The sequence below is a fragment of the Oreochromis aureus genome, linkage group 12, assembly GCF_013358895.1.
Source record: "Oreochromis aureus strain Israel breed Guangdong linkage group 12, ZZ_aureus, whole genome shotgun sequence".
Classification (NCBI taxonomy): Eukaryota; Metazoa; Chordata; class Actinopteri; order Cichliformes; family Cichlidae; genus Oreochromis; species Oreochromis aureus.
Genome location: NC_052953.1, coordinates 29,637,855 through 29,665,679, shown reverse-complemented (window position 1 = coordinate 29,665,679; position 27,825 = coordinate 29,637,855). Strand labels below are relative to the sequence as shown.

At 39.7% G+C, this 27,825-nt stretch overlaps 1 protein-coding gene across 9 annotated transcripts in view; it reads right to left on the bottom strand.

The window, feature by feature from the left end:
• Positions 1-27,825, bottom strand: part of fbrsl1 (fibrosin-like 1) — a 276,987-nt gene that overhangs the window by 185,231 nt on the left and 63,931 nt on the right. For all 9 annotated transcript variants that reach the window (XM_039620498.1, XM_039620495.1, XM_039620496.1 and 6 more), the window contains exon 2: positions 9,764-9,988. In XM_039620498.1, coding sequence (XP_039476432.1) covers positions 9,764-9,988 — 225 coding nt within the window. The remainder of the gene's footprint in view (positions 1-9,763; positions 9,989-27,825) is intronic.

Sequence of the window (27,825 nt, the reverse complement as noted above, 5' to 3'; positions counted from 1 at the left end):
AGGTAGATTTAGTGATAGATTGTTTTTGTTAAAAGTGAGCATTACAAATGGCACACACACACACACCCACTCACTCACACACAGTTTGCAATCTCATTTCTTGTTTACATCTGTACAAGACCTTTGTGATAAGCCTGTTTGATAAAGAGCCTTTTGCAATAAAACTGACCTCACATGACTCGCTGTTTAAACTATGAGACGCAGCTTCGCAGAAAGCCTTTGCTGGAGGAATATGACTCCAGATACCCAAGATTTCCTGGAGCACACATTTTTGAACAGCTCCCTAAACATTACTGTAATATAAACCACAATGATCCAGTAAATCATAAAGCACAAGATGTAATAAAGTGTCTCTCCCTGCTGTCTGCTCTAGTTAAACATCTACCAGGAGCAATATATCTGTTGCTATAGCTACAGATTCTCCAGCAGATGCAAAACCAGAATATGATGTAGCTTGGGAGGTCCCACTTTAATAAATTACATAAAAAAGAAAGCAATCACAACTAGCCAGCAAGCAAAGCACATACAAATTATGTCCTGACAAATTTATTACAGCTAACACCTGCCTCCTGAGTATAAAACGTAACAACTGCACTGAAAACACTCTGTACTGCAACGCAAAATTAACCATGACTTTAAGATAATGCGCTTATCCTTATACTGCAGTATCACAAAGAAAACAGTATATCCAGCAGGCGCTTCTCCTCGCCTCTGGTGCACTTCCATGCTTGCATGGAGCATGCAATAGCCCCAGCTCCAACAGAGCATGACTTCAGACCTCTGCTAATTTAATGTTCCCATGCAGGTTTAACTGTCCCCAGAGTGGCTGCTCTGAGGTAGACCTGCTGTATCTCAATGAATATGACTTGTTAAAAGAGGTGGGATGTGTGCATGATTATAGCTCAACAGTGAAGCAACCAAGCACCCTACATGGCCTGACATTAATCTTTGCTCACTGTCCGGAGCAATATCCACCTGGCTAAGCACAGCTGGTGCAGTAGTTGTGTAGGTTTGGCTGTTATTTGTCATTCACCTGTCTTTATTTCTAGATGTATTCCAGTATCTATCTAACCTCCTCTTCTCTTCTTGCTAAAGGTGCTTGGAGGCTCCACTTGAAGAGTGGAGGGGGGATTGGGCTAAATATTCCTAGAGGCAACTACTCAGTGAATTCTTTTTCATTGAATTGCTCCAATCACAGTCACATGAGTCATAGCAGGAATCTGAGCTTCAAATTAAACTGTCTTTGGACTAGTTCAGACTGTAGGCACCAAATCCCTCTATGCCCTCCCCAACCTCTGTTTCAACACTGATGGGACTCCATTCCCAGCCTTCCCCCGGCATCCCAGGCAAAGTCAACATAACCAGCCCCAGTGGAAACCCATGGGGACAAGTTTGGCTCCTCTCACCTAATTTGTGGTCAGTCCGTCTGCGGCACAAAAATAGATGGTATTTAGGAAGGTTTAAAAAGCGTACAGAGAAAAGAAAATGCTTCAAGACCCCTATTCATAAAGGAAAATCATCTCAGGAACAGGAGTTCCCTGCCCCCCTTACCAGGAATGTAATGAATTTGAATAATGTACTTTTATCATGTGCAGATGTTCTTGACTCTACTATATTATCTACCATGATAGTATCAGATATAGTTATAGTCTGATTTCTATTCTATTCTTTCTATTCTTATTTACTGTATGTAATTCACATGCTAGTGTCCTATTAGCTGTGCTGTAAACTCTGGAAATTTGCAGTTATGTAATTTCTTGGTCCGCTAGAAGTCATAAATCATTTATTTTAAACCTTCCCAATGTGTAGCTACACTTACAGCAAATAAATCGTAAATGAGCTGTCTTCAGTTTGAAACACTGCCTTTAAACCATGGTTAACGCTAACAAACCACATTAGAAAAACAATGATTTTGTGAATGTGGTCTGGAACAGGTTACTGACACAGCTGGGGAATGACAAAGTACAGCTTGATAATATTTGTGAAATAGGCTGCAGAATCAGTGTGTTAAAAATAGCATGAAACCTATTGAATTAAATGTCTCCACTCTGTATTGGTACAGCTTACGCAGCCCACTTTGCTTTTGATAATCTCAGCATGCAATGTCATTTCTGTTATCAGGTAATAATGACTAAGAAGTTTAATTCAACAAAGGTAACAAGACACAATAAAATACTCTAATACTGAGGATTCACAGGTAAGCCAGCCAAGAGGAAGTTCTGATTAAAAAAAACCCCTCAGTGAAACATTTTTTTAGTCATGTATTTCTTGCTTGTACAGGCGTTTGTGTGTTCTCATACTTGCTTTTTGTTCATGTAGCAATGACAATTATCTGCTATGCAATCATGCATACATATTCAGGTTACATACAACTACCCAATTCATCTGTCAAGGTCTCTTACTAGTCCTTTGCTCATCCCTGTCGTTCTCTATGCGCTCACACACGCGCACACACACTCTGCCTGCAGACACCTCTGCAGCGTACCTCATTATCCACTCCTCTAATAATGCTCTTTGTTAAATTGCAGTGTTAACCTGAGAAACAGGAATAAAGACCTTTTCTATCACACTACAACTTACAAGCTTTCCAGCCCTATAATTGCATCAAGGATTCCATATTTTAGGTCTGACCTCATTAAACGTGCAACAGTCTCTCAATCAATGACAACTTTATAAGCAACATTGCTGTGATGTGAGCGAGTAGGTCAAGCCTCGGGAGAATAAAGATATTCTTTTTGCAAAACTTGTACCTTCTTGCCAAAGTAAGCAGCTTCTTTATGGTAACACTAATTTACTTTGATTCATCTAGCAGCTGTTTTCTCTACGAACACAACCAAATTAAGTGTTATTATCAACAACAATAAACTGCAGGTCACCAACTTTCACAGTATGACACAGTTAGGAGGATTCACCTTGATGCCCATTTTAACCTTATTCCCAGTTTGAAGCACGGTTAGCCCAGAGAGATATTATGAGATGAACTGCTACCGCTCAGGGTCGCTGCTCACCAGATAACAACCAGCCTTACAGTGTTATCACTCATCCTGATCGCAACCCCCCATTACCACTGCACCACTGCTGATGCATAGCGGTACTCTTGCGTACTGTATATCACAGCTCTCAAACTGCCCCTGAACCATGCTCCAATGCACTGTTAATGCCTCAGCTAATCTGATCTGTCTCCAGCTGGTTTACTACGTATACACACACCTTGATATGAAGCTGGGAAAGTAGTCCTGAAGCAGCTAGACTATGACAGGAGCATGTAGGGTGCTAGCTTCATTTTCACAGGCTGGCTGCTAATAAAAGGCTGGATGGAGATGTGGAGGATGCTACCTAATAATAGAGCATCCAGAGATGCCTTGTTATATCACGTTGTTAGCAGGGTATGTAGAACACAAAGTACTAATGGACATTAACGGTGAAGTGAATGCGTGCATCGGCAAGTTAGCATTATGTGTTATTCATGACCCCTTCTGAATCAACTGAAGGTCAAAGCCATGCTGCTGTGGTCTGCAACCTGCGTTTCCAAAGTCTTATAGCAGTGATAAAACATATTTCTATTATTTTTATGTTTATAGATATTGCCTTAATTTTCATACTCTAATAATGCTTTGCCCTCGACAGGTGGATGTGTTAAATTTAAAGCCGTGTTATTCTGTTTTTTGTTTTTTTTGTTTTATTATTTTCTTAGAAAATAGGCTGAGCTTATAATGAGGTAAGGTTCTTTGAAGAGTTATAGACTGTCATTAGTATGTATTTTAAAGTTTGCTTGTTTTAACATTAATCATGGAGAGTGAGAGGATGTCTCAGAAATAGAGAACAGAGAAGTGAACTGTACTGATTTTCAAGAACGATCAAGGGTGATCTGCAGAGCAGGAGTAACTACAGGGGAATAAAGTTGATGAGCCATGCCACCAAGATCTTTGAAAGACTTGAAAGTAGGTTAAGAAGAGAGGGGACTATCAGTACGCAGGCTATGGCTTCAGGCTAAAAAAGAGCACTAAAGATGCCATATTTGCTTTGAGAGTGTTGATGGAGAAGTATAGAGAAGCCCAGAAGGAGCTTAAGTGCGTCTTTGTGGATCTAGAGAAAACATATGACAGGGTGCCAAGAAAGGAACTGTGGTAATGAATGAGGAAGACAGAAATGACGGGGGTGTATGTGAGGGTGGTGCACGACATCTATGAGGACAACAAGACGGTGGTGAACAGACAGGTTCAAAGTACAGTTGGGATTACGTCAGGGATAGACTCTGAGCCTCCTCAGGCAGGAGTCTTCATGGACTATGATGTTCACACTGTGTACTGAGAATAGAGAGGAGGTGGAAAAGAGCCTGAGGAGGTGGAGGTATGGAGGTACGATCTGGAGAAAAGAGGAATGACGTCAGTAGAAGCAAGACTATAAGAATATATGTCTGTGAATGAGAGGGAGACAAGTAAAGAAAAGAGTACAGGCAGGGTGCAGCGGGTGGAGATGAGTGTCAGAGGTGATTTGTCACAGAAGGATAGCACCAAGAGTGAAAGGGAAGCTTTATAAGATTGTAGTAGGACCTCCTATGATCTATGGTTTGGACCTAGGCATTAAAAAAAGAGAGTAGGCAGAGCTGCAGGTGGCAATTTTGAAGATTCTGGGTGTGACCAGAATGAGCAGCAGCAGAGTATATCACAGGGACAAGCTCACATTGAGCAGTTTGGAGGCAAAGTTGGACAGGCAAGGCTGAGATGCTTTGGTCATGTGTAGAGCAGGGACAGTGGATATATTAGACAAAGGATGATAAAGATGAAGCTGCTGGACATGAATAAAAGAGGAAGACTACAGAGAAGATTCGGGATGCAGTGAAAGAGGACACATGGCTCATGTGACAGAAGAGGATGCCAGGGATAGGGTGAAGTGGTGGGAGGAGCTGAAAGAACAAGCACAACAACAGATGCAAACTATCCTGCCCAATTCAAACAATGTCCGTCCTGGACATCAAAAAACCTCGGCGCTGACAACAAAATCAGTAAACAACATTGGACTGTTGCAAAAATGGCTTCTGCCATGGAGTGACTGAGATGGGAACAAGAAAGCTTAGACCTTGGTGTGCATATAGACAAAGCCACACACACACTTAACCATTCTTGAGGTATTGGCATGTCTTCTAATTGGATCAAGTGTCATCCCCCCACTGTTCCCCAGTGACAAACTCTGCTCTGACATTGCAGCTTCTGTCCTCCGGCAAGCTTCTAGCACCACAGGGTGCCTCAAGGAGACCAACACATCACCTCGCCTGCAGATCATAGTGTGTGACATACACTAGAGACACCTGCTCTAACTGAAGAGACAGCAAAACAGCAAGAGATATGGGCAGGGAAAACTAAGCTGGACAGAGAGGAGGGCAGAGTAAAGGCCTTAGGAGAAAAAGTGTACTTTGGGTGATATGGTGGTGGAAACTCTCAGTATATTCGATGATTATAAAGTACATGTATTAGTTACTAAGGGTTACGTATTTGTCACAATTTATTAGACTGAAAATTTCTAAAACTGTAAATAAGTCTGTGTCAAATTCAGGAAAATTCCCAACTGTACATAACCACCTGCTTTAAAGCAGGAGTGGCTGCTCCGTGCTGCTCCTTTCTTGTTATTACAGAAAGCTTTTATTTACATGTGCAAATCCATCTGCTTAAGTCTCCTTTGTTATATGGAAGAATTTACAGTATGCCCATACATAACTAAGTGTAAATGTGCTCATGCTATTGTTAACCTATCTTGATAAATATGACTGTAAATGACAGCTTGAATCTTGCAGTTCATTACACATATACATGTGTAATGAACTGCAAGATTCAAGCTGTTTGCATCTAATCAGAAGTGCAAGAGCAGTAAGTGCAATAGGAGCAGATTATATACAGATAAGAGTAGTATAAAAGGTGGGAATAGTTATGAACAGATTATGTAGAAATAAGTTAAGGGCACAGCCCAATCCATCTGAAGCAGTTTTATATGCATGGAATTCCACAGTAAAGACTAACAGGTGAATGCAAACAGAGTTTGAATAGATTTTTCAGTCTATTGTATTCCTTACCTCTTATATCTGCAGTATTTCCTTGTAAATAATCACTTGAGAGTCACAAAAATGAAATGAGGCTTTGGTATTAAACCTTTTTAGCGATTGTGATCATTGCGAGCCACTCTTGAAAACACACTAACGCTAACTATCTCTTGGAACGTGAGGGATAGACTCATAAATATATGAAAAGATGGTGACAGAGTAGGTGCTTCGCTGTGCGATGCAATAACCTGTGAATATATGAGAGTATTTGATAAACAGAAATGAAAACAATTAAAATGTCTGTAGGCTCTAACTATATTGTCTGGTGTAATTATTTTGATATATCCTCTTGCTTGTCACACACGCACAGATTATATTGGTAAACCTCTTAAAATTCTATTACGGGAGCAGGCGGGTAGATGCAAAGCAGCCGCAGTGATCTCGTATTCTTACAAAGCAGGTTTTGCACAAACACCAACTGTACCTACAATTAAAGCGCTGATGAGCCATTTAGCAACTTTCTAAATGCTAATTACAGAACGTGCAAAGGAGTTGTTTCATATTTCATGGTGTTAGGTAATGCATTAGTTATGCAACATAATTCATTTGTATTGTGATTTTGACTGCAACTGTGTGCTGTTTTCCATACCATATGGATACAAAATAATTGTTGGGGCTCAAAAGAGTAATAATATATCTGGGAGTTGGGGGCTATAGTTAAAGGCAAACTTAAGAACAGAAGTCAGAAGCTGCTTGCTCACAGTACTCCTCAGCCAGACACTAAGATAAAGAAAACAACTAATACAAGGAAAGGGGAAGGGATTGGAAGGTTTAAAAGTTAAGCAATGTTAAGTAACAAGCAAATACCTGGGCATATGTAGCCAGAGGTACTTTATGGATTTATACAGCTGGGAAAATAGTTATTTACTGATCATAGAGTTGAGGTGTTTATTAGGGGGATTTAGATGTGTGAGATCACTCTGCCTTAAGGAGTTCAAACACCTAAAAAGTTTATGTTTGTAAGGAACCGATTCATTACTGTGGATCGCTGATAGAGTCCCTGCCTGAATCGGTCTCGCTGTTGTCACATTAGACCACATAACTGCAGTACTGGAGTATTTATGGTATACAGCCTTTTAGGAGTATTGCCTGTAGCTCCATTTTCAAATGGACTGGAAGCAGATTTGTAGCTTTTATGATTTCCTATGTATGTTTTAATATTTTACTACATTAACCAAAGATATGGTCATTTTGATAAGCATCTGAACACAAAACCCCAAAACAAAACACATTCTCTGTAGATATGTGGTTTGGCTGACAGCCACACTGCACTACAGTCTGAAGATGAAAATAATTTTTGTGGAAATGGTTCAAGAGCTTCAAGATCAAAGATCTGGGTTTTTCCTAGGGAGAAAGCCTGATGTTACTAATGGGTATTATTTGAAAAGGAGAAATAAAAGGGGTTTAAAAAATGATAACTTTATTTTTCTTCTAGGTTTAGATCTAATTTTCTAATCTCTACTCTCTGCTTAAGAACATGCTTCAAAACATAATTCTACAAAGCACAAGTTAAAAGGTTTTTTCACATGACAGCAGCATTTTGCTGACATTATGGAGTTATTATCTGTACATGGATGTAGATCTGGTTCAGTAATTGCAGTCTAATTCAAATACAGCATCAGCTGAATGCATAATTTTTAACTGTCTCTTAGCAAACTAAATATCCCAGCCAAACTCATTTTCAGCCAAGTTAACTTCCTAAGGAAATCTTGTCTAAGAGAGATATTTTTGTCTGTGGAGGAGGCCTCAGGGCTACATAGCCTCATTATTTAGTTTGGCTTCCTGACTACATTTCCTCTTTTATCCTTAACAACACTATGGTGGATCTTGGCTTTGGACTGGAGCATAAAATATCCGCCCATTTAAACAAACTGTTAACACACAGATGGGCTATCTCAGTGAGGCAGATGTGGGCTGTACAACACTGTTGGCTTCAATATGTTAAGAATTCTGTCATTCATATTTGGATCACTTATAACTAACTGATTAATTTATTTACGGAAGTGTTTGTGTCTTTTGTGTGCACATACACATGTATACATCAAACAGAAAACTAGTGCTCAACCCAGTAGCTTCAAAGCATAAGATTCCTTTGACTCAGATTCTTCAACTTAGCATTTATTGTGGTAACTGAGGAGCAAAAGTGAAAACCTGACGTGGAATAATATATTTGTATTATAGTTTATTAAGAGTGGTATTGTGGGTGACCGGTGTGTGAAGCCCCTTTTTGTGGTAAGTGACTTTAGTGTGTAAGAAGTAAAGTTACTATGCCACAGCCACAGTCATTGTTCAGTGCATGCTGACGTCGGCAATAACTGTACTTGCATCAATCAATCACAAGGCTGCTAGATGTGTCTAAGTTTCAGTATCACAGTAATCCAAACTTGTACTCTGTTCAAAGGCCCATTTGAGCAACACCTGTTCCTCCCTTTTATCACAACAGAGTTGGTCATAACAGTAAAGGCACTGGTGAACAGGTCAGGCTAGCTTAAAGGAACGGCGGGTAGCAAACGGAAACTTTGGTTTATGATATTTATTCATTTGTAGGTTTAAAATTAATTTAAACAATAAGCCAAAAAGCTTTAGGCCTCATTCATACAGGCCCAAAGACCTGTTGGTGACCACCTGACAAACACTAGTCACTAAGGAAAAATACTAGTTCTCCCTGACTAATTGTTAGTGATTCCTAGATGTTGCAGGCAGCGACTGTGAAATTAATTGCTAAAGCCCTAGTACATGTTTTATGTATGAGAAAGTTTTAGTCAGACCCCAGGAAGAGTAGCTACTGCTTTTGCAGGTGCTAATGGGGATCTTAATAAACTAAACTAATCTAAACAGCCACACAGAAAGGCTGGTGACTCTCTGTTAACCACCAGTTGCAAGGGAAAAATTTGTATTTCCTTACAGGTTGGCAAATGGTTGCGGGAGGTTGCTAGCCATCTCTAGGTGAAAGACATACACGGTGGTGCACCAGCAGATTGCCTGTAGGTTGCCCACTACAGAAAGTCTCATTAGCCAGCAGCAAAAGAAAAGCCAACGATTAAACTCAAGACAAACAAAAATGTGAGAAACACTATTCCTAACTACAGGAATAAGAAAGGAACAAAGCCCTTTCATACAAATATGATATCAAAGATAATGAGAACCACTTTAATTTTAAAATGCCATACACCATTTTTCAATACTGCCCAAGTAAAAGTGACTTTATAGGTGAGAAGTCCACAATGTTTTGGAGTTAAAGAGAATGATTTTTCTCTGGTTCTGGACACTGAATAAAGTTTGCTCATTGACAGGGACAACTCATGTCTCTTACATAAAGCGACATCCATAACACTGCAGTATAAAGTCCCAGTGAATGCAAGAATCAGTAAAGCAGCTGACAATAATATCCATTCCCTCAACGTCTTCTTCAAATTTTACATTAGATTTGGATGAGGATGGAAAGCATCTGGAGAAAAAGACAGTCTGCCTTTTAAATTAGATTCCACCTCTGCCCAAGCATCCGCCTCCTCTTCCTTCATGGACAGAGTGCAAGTCTCTGTTCTGTTGTCAGCAAAACACACAAAACACAAGCCAAGAATCCATGCAACATGCATGCAACCTTTGTAACTTGGACTTCTATCCAGTGGGATATTTTGACTTTAAAATGCCGTGCAGGCACACACTGACCATTTTGTTCTTCTTGGAGTAAGTCTTCTTCAGCAGCCTCTCATTCATCCTCTCCTGCTCCCGCTGGGCGTGATGAAGGAAGCCGTTCTCCAGGGGGTCCACCACTGGCTGAACATTCTCCTCTTCCTCCTCCACCTCCTCGTCCTCCTTCTTCTGACGCTTTGCCACCTTTTTCTCCTTCCACCTCTCCTTCTTCTCTTGCGTCTTCACAACTCCGCTCTTCTTCTGCAGAAAAAGATTTTGTTAGAACTTGGCAATTACGTAGTATTAATCAAAGAAACTAAACTAAAACAAACAAAAACCAATTAGATCATGTCAGCAGTAGAGAATCTCAAATAACTCGCTGCACTCAGCGCTTACTTTCATTTCTTTTGGAATTCTGCACTCGCACTGAATGACAGATACTGATCAGTGTCACACTGAGATTTACAGCCTTTGGTGTCTCAAGGATTTTCTTTGAATCCTTCAACGAGAACAAAGCAGACAGGTCTAGATGGATATACAAACTGGCAGGAGATTAATGTGCAAAAGAACAGAGGGAGGGTGCACCGCAGCTGGCAAATAGTCAAGTGCGCGGCCCCTTTCACTTCTGGCTTTTACAAAGCAAGCAAACAGTTGAGCAGAGAGCAGTGACGCTCCCTCTCTCTAAACTCATATTTAATCCTGTCAACAGCAGAACAATGCCTTACTGGAGCCTATAATCACTTTATGGCTCAGATATAATGAGCTTCTGATATGAAGTGCTGCTTTAACACACACTGGAGAAAATACAGCAGCTTTACATCTAGTCTATGACCACACAATCTCCCCCTTTAACCTTGTTAGTCGTTGCTTTCATGCTTCAGCAATGCCCTGTATGAAAGCAGTGTTTGTTTATTGGAATTTAAAGACCATTTAGAAGTTGCTGGTATGTTATACAGCGGTAGCTCGCCCTCACCTCCCCAATTTCATGCCCAACACGTACAACAGAGGCAGGTAGCTGCAGCTGGTAAAACTGTACGAAACGTTAGATGAATAATATTCTATGTTAAAAGTTTTTATTACAATTCCTCAATGCTGAGGAAAAGTTTGATGGTCACCCTTCACATATGCTCAACGTCAGGATCACTTCAAGCTGCCACGAACAACTGAGTTTCTAAGGAGAGATGGGTGAACAGCTCACGTGAGTGGATTTTTTTAGTTTGCAAATTAAATAAAAAGAATGATCATCAATAATGAAATTACCCATGAATTGCAGCCCTAGTTTGATCCTCAACTGCTGGTGATGTCTCTATGAACAACCAAACCTCAGTAATTTAGGCTGGATAATCAATGGGAGCACACTCAAGACATAAACATATACTACAACTCCTCCTTGCAAGGTACTGCACTTTGAGCTCAAGATGGCTATGAACCCATCTCATAGCACATATCAGTTGTTTTAGACTAATACTTATAACACATAATAAGACACAGATGGTCAAAGGAAGGTCAAATAAAGCTGGCAATGTGGGTAAAGTCAAAGCCATTGCCAAGATGATAAAATGAAAAAGCACACACGTGTTGGCATGCATGCACAACTGCTATTCTGTGGTAACCCCTGATGTCTGCCTCACTTCTGTGTCAAGTGTCTGAATTGTATCCTCCTCCTGGGCTTCAGCTGCTCCTTATTTCCATATCTGAAAATAAGACTGAGCTGGTGATGTCCCGCTGCCGGTGGTCATCACTGTGTGTTTGAATGGCACAGGACAACGCATCTCTGCTTGAAGCCGTATGGAGCTGAGGCCAGAGGGCTGCAAGTTCACATTTCAGCATCTGTTCACAGCCAGCAGCATTAAGCCTAACTGCAGATGAATCTGTGCTCCATATGAATAATCAAATTATCGACTCCAAAGGTGGGAGATTAGCAGATGGGTAGCACATTAGGCTCATAACTGCTAATGAATGACACCTTCTGTGACAAAAGGTGTTTATCTATCAGGTACTAAAAAAAACAATACTCCCGTAGAAAGGAGTAATCTTTCCAGGACAAAAATCAATCTCCAAAAAATGTCCAAAAATGTAACTCTCAAGAGAAAAGAACCTAACTAAAACCCACCTTTATGTTGTAACCCAGGAGTCCTGCATAAATTATGTTTTTCCTACACGGAAAATAGCTGAACTGTTTCATAGCTTGCTCTGCAGTGCAGTTCCACACCTCACGAAATGAGCTGTTTAAAAACATTGTTTTCTATTTATAAGAATTTCTTCTCTCACACCTTTTAAGAGTGGGTACAACACTTGCTGATCACAGGGAAATCAATACATTTCAGTGTGAAAGGAATCAGCTGTTTGTTGAGTCAAAGGTCACCTTACACAGGAAACCTCACTGGGATATAAATGTCCTTTATGCAATGAGGCCAACAATGTTTTGTTGTATTGTTAAGAAGAAAGCAGTTAATGTATCAGTCTTATTATATGGGGTAGAATCTTATTGGATTTATCATTTTTCATGCATAGTAAATAAAGCGAGTGAAGTATTTACACAGCACCTTTCAAGATAAATATCACAAAGTGCTTCACAGCAGGAATGATAAACAACAAGAACAAACACTTACACAAAAACAAGTTTAAAAAGATGAGTGTTAAGGTTGTTTTTAAAAGAAACCAGAGACCACAGATCTCAGCTCAATCTGAGGCTATGCATGGGCAAGCCACCCCAGCTAGCATTTCTTTTTTTTCGAGTCTGAAAGAATGATGCTATCACTGATCATTTTAGTAGTGGAAAAATCCTTTCGCTCTTATTTTTAAATTTTAATCCATGTTAAGCAGCTAGTCCCAGGCCATCCCACCACATATCCATATCCCCCAACTGCTTCTGCAAAAAGGATTATGCCTAATGGTTACACATAACCCAACTCTGGTACCTTCCCCTGTAGCTGGCAGTGAGTATTATTTCCCTGCTTTAGAGATCTTCTGTGAGGTTTGGGCCACTCTAACCAGAACTTGCAGAAAGTGGAGCAAAGCGTGGAATACCAAACTGAAACTGCAGTTCCTCAAGATGAAAGACTCACTTGGAAAGGAGCTGCTTATGTTATTTGTATTTGTCTGCAGGAGAAACTAATAGAAACCTAAATTTGTAGGAAACATTAAAAAGAAAATTGTTGAAAATTTAATTTTAAGTTAAAAAAAAGGAATACCCAGCTCTGCATGTGTGATGTTACTGCTTCAACTTGTAAGAATGTCTCATATGGTACGTTATTAAGAGCTCAAGAAATAGTTGCAGTTAAAATGCACATTATATGCCTGGACTAAAATCAGTGTGCTGGTATTTATATTTTGTATTATTCCACTGGGTTACACAAACGGCCGTTACCCTGCCCACAAGTTCACACTGTTGTGTGATATCACACGGTTACTCAAAGTAACTCTTTTCTCCTCACAAGTAGACACATTTATTTCTCAAGATGAACCAGGTGGTACTAACAGGCGACCTCCCATGGCAATCATTGATTTTAAATCTGTCTTTAAAGAGCTTTCATGTTTTGACTGTACTGGTATCATCTTTGTGCTGTGGGAAAATCAGCATTATCTTCAGGAAAATCATCCCCTGTAGCAATAAGAAGCCATAATTAAGTTTGCTTCTACAGTTTAAAACCTCACAAAATCGAACTCTTCCCCTGCCACTTTCGTCTATTATTGTGTATAATAATAAACTGAGCTACCTTTAAACCAAATCTAGCAATATTATATTAATAGTTTTCTTTTGATATTTTCTAATCCACATAATAGAAAACCAGGCAATCCTCCCTAATTTTAACACCTGACATTAAAAATGAAAGGACTACCGAATATAACATTGCTGCACATTCCTTTTAGTTTGACTGCAGTAAACCATTAACATGTGATCAAATACAGATCTCATTTAAAGCCAGAAAACCAAACACTTGTTTAAGTGCAACAGCAATTTATGCACATAGAGCATATCCAACGTGAATCTGGTGACGCTTCAAACATGTCACCACTATCTCTTTGACGTTCATGCTACATGTCTGTTTCAAGTGAAACGTAAACTAATAAAACACAAATATGCCTCAGGAGTAAATAAATATCAGCTGCTCAAAACTCAAACTTTCTTGCTAATATAGTGTGGCAGGTTGTGGCAGTGCCTCAAGGGTAGTATGCTGAGCAGCTGCCACTCCAAAGAAAACACCGATCATCGCCAGAGGCATGCAAACAATATATTGCGGTGTTAAGTCATATCAACATGTATTAATTTCTGCAGCCTCTTGCATAGATCTCACAACATACCACTGAGGAATTATAGATACCATTTCAGTGGAGGCAAAATGTAATACACACTGCTACAGTGAGAGTAAAGGATGTAGATCCACACGTAAAAATGTGTCATGCTTCTCAGTCTAGTTTTGTGTTTGCCAGCATTACAGCTTCTGTTAATCGCATTATCAAAAGCTCAAGCTCAAGCACACAGCAATTAGATTTTGTTTAGAGCATTTGCACCTGCTCTCATTGCTGTCTCATGTCTGCTGCATTCTAAATAAACAGATTTTAATTGTTTGTGTGTGTTATTTCCATTTATTCAGTCCATGCCTCAGACAACAGATCTATAATAGCTCCAGGAGTAGAAGGGTAATTCATCACTGTGCCTGCCAGCAACAGCTTAGTTGTGATATCATTTCCATATTTCAAAGGCCTGAAGTAGGGTTTTTCTTTTATGAAATGGTTATGAAATTATTTCTACACACAATGGAGCAGTGTATCACACTCTGTACTGTTTAAACATTTACAAATCAAAAGAATAAAATACTGATGCAGATAATTGTGACGCAACTTACTAGCTGGTGACAATGTGCACTTCAGTGTACACCAGGAGAAGGTCTAAGATTCATCATAGCATGTCTTTACCTTTAAGACCTATGCAAGCCTAATATGAAAACATAACTTGCAGCCTTCTTTTATTCCCCTGATGTCGTGTCTACTTTTTTATACAATGTTAAAAGCCTTGCTATTCATCTGTGAAGCTTTTAACTAGTGGTCAAAGTAGTGATTCTCTCTCGTTTTACCTTGTTCTGCCTAGGGTAGAAAAGTGACAGTGACCTCAGTAGTGGAGAAGAAGTGGTTTAAGATATGATGAGGCAGTGGGGCTGACAAAAGAGAGGGAGAGAGGAGAGGATAAAAAGGACGAACACAGAAACAGAAAGAGAGAGAGAGATACGGTGATGGTGGGGGGGTCTCAGCCTGGAACAGGAGAGACCGCTCGACTGGTTTGACCCGGCCACGTTACCCTGGCAACAGAATGGGAGAGCTTTGTTGCTGTTCCAGGCTGCATGGGGAGCGGAGTGTGTATGTGTGTGTGTGTCTGTGTGGGTACAAGTGCATAAAATCCAACACAGGTTTCCTTTCCGCTAACAATAAAGCGCATGGCTTTACATGGTTATGCTGGGACCTTGAGATCCACTGAGGAAGCATGTTTAGTTCCCAAAGGAGGGTTTATGCATTCTGCACAGAGGAATGTCAGCAACCCTGAGGTTTCTTGCAAAGGGTAAAGGGGTCTTCATGAGGCATACACAAGCCAGAGTTTCACAAATGGAGCCTGAAGTGCAAAAAAAATAGACAGTGTGCAGAAAGAGAAAGGGAGATGAAGACACTTGGTAGTGTCTGGTGCACATCACCATCATGCTTTCTCCACGGAACTCTCTTCTTTCTAAGGCTAGTAATTATTTAGGAGACACAAAGAGCTCTGCAGGGTACACCTCCCTTGACATTAAGCGGTACCACAGAGAGATTGCAGGGCTGGCTGCCACAGTTCCTGTGCTCTCCAATGGAGCTGTGGGAAAACTATCAATTATATACTTCCAAATAGCATTGTACGTTTCACCGAGGTGCTGCAAAGTGACTAAAACTGAACAGTTCTAAAAGCACACTTGGGGAGGAGACTAAACTTTGAGGCTTATTTCAGAATTATAGTAAAAAATATGTTGGTTGCAAATCTGCTAACTTTAATCTTAGAAAGATCATACATGGTGGCTGAACCATCAACATGAAGGAATGTTAGCTTAGGCCCTGGGACTGTGTGATCTAAATGCGAACAGATGGCGCAGATTAAAACATACCTTTTCATCATCTGGTGCTTTGTGTCTTTTCTTCTTTTACAGTCCTGAGAGACACCTGCATGTGTATATACTCTGTGCATTAATCTGTATATTAATTATATTTCCACAGGTGTTTAAGATTGTCAAGTATTATATTCTATAAAATCATGTATTTGCAGTTTGGCTGTCCTGTCAGGACCACATATCTGTAAAATAACAGCTTCTCGTGAGCTCAGAAAAACAGGCCCTACATATTGACCTTAAAAAACATATTAAAACATATTATTAAAAAAATTACCGCTGAATTTAAAGGCTTGAGAACTGTGTGTCATGATTAACAGTCAATATCTACAGGGGGATTAAAAATATTATGGCAAACAGCTAGTTATACTAAGAGATTACTTATATACATGCTAATCAGGCTGGTGGAGCTTATATCTGTTTAACATGCCTGTTTTATCACACTTCACATGGCAGATGTTATTGTCCCCTCTTCGTGATATGAGTCTTCTCTATGAAGGCTCATTCAATCATTCAAAATTCACTTCAATTGAATTCAATAGCATCAAATCACAATAGCAGTCGCCTCAAGGTGCTTTATATTGTAAGGTATACCTTAAAACCTTATAACAATCAGACAACCTTTTATCAGCAACCAGTTGGTGACAGTGGGAAGGAAAAACTCCCTTTTGACAGGAGGACACCTTTGGCAGAAACCGGGAGAGGCCGACATCTGCCATGACTGGTTGGGAGTGAGATAGGACAAAAGACACATTGTGGAAGAGAACCACAACAAAAGTTCCTCCAAACTAAACTCTAGCTGCTCTACATCACATGGGTTGGCCATGGGGTTTCCTGTCAAAGACCTCACATTTATTCACAGTGTACTTGAGCATAAAATCAACAAAAGCTGTTTGCCTCTCAGCTTACCCCAAACAAGATCTTGTTAACATGACAAAGACCACATGACATGTGTGCACAAGATGGCAGTAATTTAAGGATGATGGAGATGCTCAACTGGACATGCTTTATGGCACTGAATGCTGTTCAAAATGTAAGGAGAGTGATCACTTTGATATAGTATGTTTTAACTTTTAGATGATGATGCACTGATTGCCTTGTTTGCCCTGAGGAAACCCCCGTGTCTTGCATCTATTTTTTAGTAGTAATACTAAAATACTCTTACATATGTGCATCCAATTAAATCAATAAGAAAACAAGCAAGCAAATATGTATGTGTACTAGGTACAATATTTTAAAAATTGTTTGCAAATGCCTTATGTGGAAGGAAGTGTATTTAACACACTGATGAGGTCCCAAGATAACAAAATCTGCATTTAAAAATGACTTGAAAGTGCAAAAATCACCTTAAATCGTGGCTTGTGCTGCAGTACATCTACAACCAGAAGGTGTATAATAAAAATCATTATAATAAGCTTTTAGAAATGTTAAACAATTACACCCTGAAATTTGTACGATTTAAACCTACCTCCATATACTCTTTAAAAACAATTTACATCACATTAAAAGAAGACAGTGCAATTTAATTGGACCTTTAAATACACTGTACAATGTAATAAGTATGGATTTACATTTTAATGCAAAAATTTGTTTATGGACCTTGACTTGACAATATCACATTTTAGGTCATTATATCAGGACTGATTCTCCAGTTGACTCATACTGAACTCTCAGGTCACCAAAATATCATGAACGTTGAGTCGAGCTGGATCTTTGACCACAATTTAGCTTTTGCTTGTGTCTGTGTATTTTTTTAGTAAGAATGCAAAATTTAAGCCTTTCTTTCCACATGACATAAAAGCAGCGAGCAGAGTCATTTGTTGCATCACTTTTGCACTGTTTAGCTGCCTTTAGGCTGGCTGAGGTCTGGTTGTGTAGATTTATTGCTCAGCTGTTGTACTGATTCTCTACACATTACTGCAGCTCTTGGCATGTCCAATAAATCACCTTGATTTGTCATGATGTAGACTGGATTGATTTAATCATGCCTGCTCCCTTTAGTAGTGTTATTCATGTGACACTGTTCAGACAAAGTGGAACACACACCTGCTGTTTATGCTGCTGTCAGCTACATCAAACACACCTTTGGTGAACTTAGAGCATATGCTCATATACTCTGACGCCCTGTTTTTCCTCAAAGCACACAATTAGAAAGCTCTTGCCTCAAAGGTAAAGGACGTGAGAAGACATTTTTGTGCCAAGGAGATTATCAGGCTGTGAATGAGAGAAAGTGCATGTTTCTACAGTGATCACGCTGCACTAGAGCATAGAGTAAATAAACCACACCTACTTCAGCTTTTGTTAAGTGAGCTGATGTATTTTCCCTTATTTAATGTAAGCTAGTTTTTTTGGCAGTCTTCCTATATGCGGTGCGTTATGTGAGAACTGAGAAATGAAGGGAATTTGTCGGGGTTTAGCCCCGAAGGATTAGCATGCAGCTATACTTGTACAGCTGACAGAAGCTAACCTTCAGGCAGGCCTCTCTTTCTTTCAGATCTCTGTTAATAGTTTTTTCCTTGACATGGGAACATGTCTGTATATCATGGCTTTCAAACTTTTCCATTATTGTGTAAAAATCCACATGGCCATGCACTTCCATTAGTGCTACTAACAAGCATGGCTTTTGGATCACATTTTGTATCATATCTGTTGCACTATTAAGGTTGTCAAGTTTGCTTTGCCACACAAACAGGCTCCATTATAAGCAGCACTACATGTGACAATTTGTAGCAGCAACAAGAGACCATTGAAATTCTGAACAAGTATTTTGTTAGATATTAACTGAAACCAGCTGCTCTCAAACTTCGAAAAACAAATGAAAATGTGCAGGAAAACAGGCACAAGGGGGATCTCTAGTATCTGGATGTTTTTAATAGTTTTGGAGCCTGTTGTGTGCTCTTCCAGTGGCTCTTGGCTTGGGCATTCCTCTTGACAGCAATGCTGCTATATGCCGAGTGTGTGTGCAGGTGGTGATAACTCCCCATTCTTTCTCTCGGCCGCATTCCCGCGCCCCTCTTTTATTGTTCTCTGCACCCATCTGATTGCAGTTTTTGAACCAGCTATGTGTGTGACGACCGAATGAAACTGCTGGTTTTATTACCCTCTAAGTCTTCTTATTGCTATGTAACCTAATGCTTGTTTATGTGCTTATGTAAACATTTACCACTGATGAATATTTATGCGACTGTGAGTGGTCACGGGTGAATTAATGAAAAGCATGTGTTTAAGTATCATAAGTATTTGTAGCCTTCGCTGGTGTCAAAATGCATGCCAAGTTTACCCCTGACTTGTACCACTGCACATTTTGCTGTCAGAGTATATTTAAATGTGTGGAGGTGCTTGTATATCTGAGTACTATCCAAGCTTGTGTATTCTGGTGGAAGTGTGTCTGTGCACCACACATGTTCAAGGGCTGAATTAGCTCCTGGAGTGACACCATCTGGCCAGCGGGTGCTGAGGGGAGAAGAATACCGGAATGCGGCAATAACAGGGTGGTACAGTACAACAATAAACACGGGCTTTAAATCTGTTTAACAGATCTGACAAACACTGAGGAAATATGAGACGACAGACACATATTCTGCATTTCAAGGATAAGATCAAGATTCTTCCACATTCCCACTGTGTTAATACAGCAAGTGATTCTTGATATACTGTCCTATATCCATCCATTAATTTTTTCCTGCTCATTTCCTAAGTGCTTATGGTATATGTTGCCCTTCTCTCACAATGTAGTGCTACAAATACTTCAAATTATCAAGTGATCAATAAATATAGCATTTATGTAGAATGTAACTTTGTATCCATCATTTATTTGTTGACAGATGTTAAAAATAAACAATAATTATTAAACACGATCTGCTTGACATACACAGTGTGTCTGCTTTACTGCTTTAAGTAAAAGGAGCGATCAATAACAAGAGCAGCAATCCGTGGAAAACAACAAAAATGCATCCAAATATTAAATAGGCAATGAATCAACATGTTCATTAACTATATGGGATGAGATGCACTCATGAAATTCAATAAGAATTCACTGTGACAGATCATGCAATTACTGCATGTGTCGATTTATTCTTACATGCTATATTGACCATGATGACACTTTGTTAATAACTGTCTGATTTGATTTTTGTGATTTCAAACTGTAGAGACCAATACACTCCTTGTGTTCAGGTTGTGTGTTTTTGGGGATGATCCACAAATAAATAAACTATTCATCATTTGTGTTTTCTTGAGATTCAAAAAACATAATCTTGATTACATCACAAAAGGCTTTAGTGGTGTTACACTCTGCATCAGCTCATGCGTGGGCTGAGTTGGCTGCCACCAATTGAGCAGTTTATTTCAGCTGTCAGACTCACTTCCTCAGTCTGAGCTGCTGATCATTTTGTTGATTCTGCAGCAGCTGATGCATGCATCCAGGGGCCTGCTTTCTTCATGGTCCCTCAGAGATGGCTGTAACGATCTTTGCAAACCTCTGATCTAATGTTTGCAGGTTGTCCAAGAAGAAAATGAACCTTTAAAACTAATTGTTCAAACTTCTGTTTTGCGACTGTTAAATCGAACAGTTTTTGAATCATTGCTGGCCATGGCAAACATCACCAACAAACAAAACTTGCTTACAAAACAGCACACACACACAAAAAACAGTCTGATCCCTGAAGTCTAAATCAGAGCTTGTGTGCTACCAGATATCACAGGTTTCACCTCCCACAGGCTCTTCTAGAGTCTGCTAAGTAGATTGTCTGTCAGGAAAGTGGCTTTCTAAAGAGGCCAGTATGTCCTGTGAACCTCCTACCCATTGTCACAGGAAGCTCCCTAATTTCTGTGGCTCAGCCCACACACTACAGCCCAAAATACAGCCGGGTGTCATTCCTTGGGTTTCTCCTTTCCTCATATTCTCCAGAGAGAGGAAGTGTTGCCTCGGCAACAACTATTCCCATTGGTGGAGTGGAATAACAGAAAACTTCTATAAATGTGTAACGCTGGTTCACACTGTCAACAAATCTGCCCAACATATTTTCTGTACCAACTGTTGAGTGTTTTTCCATGAGTGGAACTGCTAAAAGCACACCAGGGACATTAATGGCAAGCTTCTTCAAGAAGAATAAACGGCGAGCGTCTGAATACTAACAAACACATTATTCTGTCTGTTTTACTGAATGCTCTATTTTTGACAGTTGTTCTCTGTGTCGTTTCACTACAAAGCCAAATCAAAACACAATTATAAAACGTGAGTTTTCTCCCTACTGCCGACTACCTCAGAACGTAGCAGAAGTGTTTTGGCGTCAGACACATTTTTGAGTGCATCGTGCTGTGAGCTGAACCAGTATGAGGATTGGCTTTGTTCACACAGCAGGGGGCCGACAGAGCATAGGAATCCCAGCAGAAAACAGCTGACAGGAGAGAAGAAATCGCAGATCTACCAGCAGCCTCATATTATATCTCAGCAGTCAAAGCAATACACCACCAAGATGTGATATCTATTTTATAATTAATGCAGATCGGAGGAAGTAAACTGCTCAGTGTCAAAGTTTGTCCACCATAACCCTCTGCTACATTCCTGCTGACCCAGTCAAAAAAACACAGCCCTAAAGCAACATTGTAAAGGCCTGAAAGGATACTGACACAAACTCTACATGAAGGACTGACCCTGTTTAACATAGCAGTGTACACCTGCCTCACCCTTTTACCTTTAATCATAGTTAGCTCATGTGGAAAAACAAAGAAACAAACTTCACTTAGTTAATATTTGTTTTTTATCCGTCATAGAAGACTTCTGTCTCTTAATCTATGACTGACTCATGATTATGGCCCCTTTTTCTCATTATTTAACGCCTACATAATAACATATGACATAATTCTAAGTCGTACGACATCAGCTGTACCCAATGCACGATTGACATCAACATATCGGCAGATAAGGTGTTCACTAATGTCACTCCTTGCTGTTTATCTGTCGTGTCACATCTGTTTTGTTAAAACTACATTTTTCAAATTAGAGTGATGAAGACCAGTTTTAAAAGTGTTCAATTTTTTAAACAATTAATCATTTTTTCTTTCTAAGGCTCAAAAAGGGGAAAATATTTAAAAAAGCATATTAAATAAAACACTGATGATAGTGGCAGTGATATTGCCATTGGCTGTGAGCCAAGTTGTTATTTTACTTTGCTGGCAGCGGCGCTGAACTTCATAAGTGTGCCTTATCTCTTCACTTAAGGTTTTTTCTTTTACTCTTTTTTCTGAAATACATGGGTGGAAGCATTGCTGCTTTACAGGCCATTCATTCTTAGCTAAGCTACCATTATCGTTTCAAACTTGCTTTAGTCTGGCTTTTTTACTGTAAAAAAAAGAAAAAGACCATCTGGCGACCACCAGTCACCAGGGAAAAATGTGTTGTCTTTAACCAGTTGCAAGCAATAGTTGGAGGTAGCAATAGCAATCGCTATGGCCCATCGATACACACAGGCCCAGACACTGATCAGTGACCACCTGTTTCTAGGGCAAACTGTGTGTTTTGTGACTGACTGGTCTCCTGTTAGCAGTCAGTGTGATCACATGGAGATTTTGGGTGAAGGACAATATTTGTAACTAATTTAACATTTACATTTTAAAATATTCAATTTTATTTAGTTAATTTTAATTTGATAACAGTGGCAATGTCTCTGTTGTAGTGTATCTCAGCAGGTCTCGATTTTGTGACCTTGAGCCAACATTCACAATCCCAAAATAAAACCCTGAAGTAGTACATATATTACTTCACTCCCAAATGAAATCATGTAATTACTAACAAAACTGGCTTCATTATCCACTTTGATGAGCACACCATGCAGTCTTATGCACACTGCAATGGAGATTCATCGCATAAGTGCATAAGTAACAAAACGGGGTCCTTGTTAACAGTGAACCAAGCTGTCATCTGCTTTTGTTACAATAGGAGAATATTCATACTAGGACCAAAAGAGAAATCATGGTGATTTTGTTTGACAGGGAGGAAAACGAGCTGCCACAGAGAGAGCGCAAAGCAACGTGTCGGAAGCAACAAAAAACACAAGCGCTCCTGTGTGGTGCTAAAAGCCACCCCAGAGCACTCCCCAACCACTGAGTCAGCTGTGAACTGATGCCGTCACACAGTTTGCTAGATGAATGAGATTGTTTGGCGTATACACTCACACGTACACATTTAAAGAACCCTCATCCATCAGGATCAAACAGCTCCATGTTTATAGACGTAAAGCCTTCCTCCTACAATCACACGCACCCATCCACATTATCTCAGCAGTGTAATTTCTAGCCTTTCTTTTCTCACATTTGCAAAACACAGTGAGTGTCACTTTCCACTAACATCTTTCTTCCACTTCACACACCCCATTCACACACATAAATACACAATCTAGAATTCTCACTCCTTCCTATGCAATACACTTGAAATGCAAATACATGTCACAGTGTTATGTGACAAAGCGTTCCAACACATGCACATATGCACTTGTAAGAGTCACTCCCTGCATGTACCCACAGGCATATATACATGTTGGATTTCTTATCCACATTAACTTTGCATACTGGATTCTCTCTCGTACCTCCAAAACCTTTCTTCTTCAGGTGTCAGTAGGGAATTTCTTCCACATCCCCTTCTCCAGCACTTAATAGCTTCAAGTGGCTGACCTTGCCAGCTCAGTACATGACACACATGTGAAAACACAGTCTGTGCTCCTATTATCCCATCATGTCTTTGACCTTTTATCAAAACATTTAGAGGTATGACACAGAACTGCATTATTTTAGTCCCATTAACTGCTTCTGATCCACGTATTGCTAAAATACGCTTGAAGCATGAAATCACGTTTTTACATGTTGTACATAAAGATCAGAGAAAATGATTTGGTAGCCTGTTGTTGCTTTTGTTACCTTCACAAGCAACAGGCACAGTTTTCTGAGCTTTCCTCTGTAAAACTATTTATTGGTGACGCCATCCTTTTTATGCAGATTATCTTTATGTGGTGAAACAGTGCCACCTTATGATCTCCACTATATGTATATATATATTTACTTTTACTGCACAACAGTGGCACAAGTTCAAACACGCCTAAGGGTGAGAGCAGTCTCCAGTCAGTTTCCAATAACAATTTAGTACCTTAAAAACAGAGCCAGTTTAATAGTATGGAAGTGGTTTAGGTACAAGGGACCAGACCTTCAACAAAAAACAGAACTTTGTTAAATACGCAAGGAAACAATTCCTGCTAAAGATGGAAACAACAAACTTGTTTTACCACTTCAGGTAAAAACACACCCTCCAGTAGAACCTGGCTAAGAAGGCACACAAGAAAGAGAAACTAACAGCCACTTATGTTTTATCCAAAAGCAAATAAATGGCTTAAACTAACATTGCCAGAAAAAAAAGTCCTTCATTTTATTCACTTTAATAAATGGTTGGATCTAAAATATATTGTCTTAAACATGATCACAAATTTCCTTGAAATATTGTTATATAATGTTGAAGCTGTGTCACCTAATCGCAACACAGATACATAATTCCTTCCTTATGAAAATAAAAAGGAGTGATTAGTCAAGTTTGAGAACATAATAAAGGTTTTGAGAGCAGTCTGATAGCTCCAGTGATAGCTTTGAACTTTAGCTTGTTAGCTTAACCTAGCTAAACTTTGTTAGCTAAAGTTCAAACCTATTGCAAATGTTTTAGCATCTTTTGGGCCATCTTTCTAGTAGTTCAAAAAGCTTTTGTTCTCTTCTAAAAACAACTTTTTAGCTGTTTTAGCAAAATACTAGCAGCAACACTAGACATGACAAGTTAGCAGCTATCTGACCAGCAGAGGAACATCTGGTAGCCAAACAACCAGACCATGTGAAAAGAGACAAAAACTGTACTCAAACTTAGCGGTCTCCAGAAAAATAACTCCAAATAGAATTCTTACTTATTCATATTTATAGATTCATAGCTGTTATTGCTACTTTTAATTGAAAAGGTTAAAACACATAATGCGTTTAAAATATAACTGTAAGAGTTTGATAACAGTACCACAGGTGCTGCTAATATTCACACTAACGAGCCACCTGCTAACTGCCAAATGGTGCTATGCTGGTAGATAAACACTAATCACTTTGTTGCTCTTAAACACCAGCAATACTTAATTTCTATTAAAAATACAACCTTATCTTTAATCCTGCAATCTGTTCAGCTTAAAGAGCTTCTTTGGTTAGTTCTAGTTTTCAGCTTGTAGTGACTATGTCAATTCATTTTAACTCAATTTTATTTATATAGCACAAATTCATAACAGCAGTAACTTCAATGTTCTTGATATTGAAGGTTAAAGACCTTACAGTATTTCAAAGAACAAAAAAATGCTGAATAACCCCCCCAGTCAGATCACGCTCTATTAGCAAGTACTCGACAGTAGAAGGGAAAACCTTCCTGAGAGGAGGTGAGGTAAAAGAGAAGAGAGCACAGACAGACAGGACAAAAGGCACACTATAGCAGAGAGCGGCAGAATTTAATAATGACTAATGATTAAATGCACTAGTGGTGTATAAGCACACAGAGACTGAAAAGAGATGAGTGAAGAAACACTCACGCATTATGGGAAGCCCTCCCAGCAGCCTAAGCCTATTGCAGCATAACTAAGGGAGAGTTCAGGGTAACCTGATACAGCTCTAACTATAATTTATCAAAAAAGAAAGTTTTAAGTTTAATCTTAAAAGTAGAGAGGGTGTCTGTCCCCCGAATTCAAACTAGGAGTGGATTCCACAGCAGAGGGACCTGAAAGCCGAAGGCTCTGCTTCTATTTTTCAAAAGTCTTGGAACCACAACTAAGCCAAAGTGTGCTCTTAGGATAATAAGGTACTATGACGGGTGTGATTATGCAAGATTTTGTATGTGAGGAAAAGGACGTTAAATTCAATTCTTGATTTAAAGTAAAAGGGAAGCAGTGAGAAGATAATATGGGAGAAATGTGGTCTTTCTTTCTAGTCCTTATCAGAACTCTCGTAGCAGCATTTTGGATCAAGTAAAGGCTAAATGCAGCCAAATATTAGGTGTGACTGCAACACCTAACAATTTAATTGAGAGATTTTAAACTGAGGCACAGAACTGCACTTTAAGACACAGTAAAAATATAAATAAATAAATAACAGAGGACTCGGGAGTAACACAGAGCATTAGAGGACTAACATATTTATCCTGCCACCAACAACCACACACACACACACACACACACACACACACACAGTCTCATCTCTCATCTGAACCGTGCAGATCCTTGACCAGGGCGCTTGTTTGAAAAACCAGAGGTCAAACCGTAAAGCAATTACACTGGCAACTCATCAACCAAGGGCTGACAGCAATACAATTATCTCCAGGCTGCAGCAGCCTGCAGCAGACTAGCGAGCAGACAGCGAGGGCTGTGTTTAACTTTGGATATAACGGCGCTCGCGGTGTAATTGCACCCTGCCGAGTGCACTTTAATCCTGTGGAGGTACAGAGCAGCACGACGGGGAGAGAAAAGAGGAGGTCCATTAGGTCGTACCTGAGGCCTTGACATCGCCAGGAGGAAGAGAGACAGAGGGAGAGGTGTGGAAATGGTTTCAAGAGATAACAGACTGATGCAGTCAAGGCTGGTACGACAGCTGCCGCAGCACTCGCTCTTGATGGATGTAAATAATTAGTTGAAATGATACAAGGAGAAAGTGAAAGAGGAGGTTGGAGACCCAGCTGCTAGCAGTGCATTAGACAGCTGCAAACCTTTTACAAATTCATCCCCATACTTCTATAAAATATGAACACTCACACAGCAAGTCATCAGCAGTGATGACGATGATGATGAAGGCCAGCTAGGAGGCTGTTTTCAGGGATGACATGTGTTTACGCGTGTTTTCCCACACAGGTTTGTATTGATTATGCCTTGTTTTAACTGAGAAGCTTCAAATTCACAATGTGCTTACAATATAACTGTACAACAGGTGCTGATAATTTGCACTCTAGCGAAATGTTGGCATGACACTCGATTTCAACAATGGCCTAAGTTTCAGAACTGTAACATGAAATATTTTTAAGGAACACTGGTAGAGTCTAATTTTCACCTCGTTTAAAGCGTCTCTTCCAGTTAAGGGCAGCTCTGAATATAGTTTCCCCATTAAATGACTCGGAGAACACCAAAGTGGTGCTGGCTCCGTAGCAAAATGTGCCAAAGCGCTAAAAAAAGTTAAACGCTGTGATTGAAAGCCAAGCCGGGTACTGAGTGACAGGATAAGTGTGCTGAGTTTTAATGTCCTAAAGGAACTAATTTATTATATAAAGACAATGTGACATGTTGCACATTGCAGGACAATATCACATTAATAGCTAGTCATCCACACATACAGTGATGTATGAGTGCATACAGAGTCGGTACCATCTGTGAGTGAAACTGAATCCCATCTGTGCGTATCAGACGTCCTTTATGCTCTGCTGTAACTTCATAAATACACATAAGCATAAGTGCTTTCATTTATATATTCCACTCATTATTTTCTTCTAATGCCGTCTTCTGTGTGGTTTATTGTGGCCTATTTGCTCAAGTCTCATTTATGATCTTTCTTTTGCTGCTGCAGTGAACCAATTTGCTGATCCAGGGTCATTAGAATTCGCCTTCTTTGCTGTGCAGTCAAACAGTTATTAATGTGGAATGAGACAAAGATAGTGCGCATGGTGTTTGACGCTATAATACAATCCTCCCCTTTGTGTTTCTTGTGAGATTCCAAATAGTTCCAAGAGGAAGCCTAATCCAAATCCAAAACCTCCCACCAGAACCCAGCAAACACATGTCACTGACTTATGAACAACTCCTTAGAAAGATAACATTGTGAGCAGACTGATTAATGAGGAACCAGATGGGAGGAGGCTGGATGCTGGAGGAAGTAATCAGTAAGTCAGCAGCCACCAGCAGTTTGGAGGAATCACAGTAAGAAATTTTT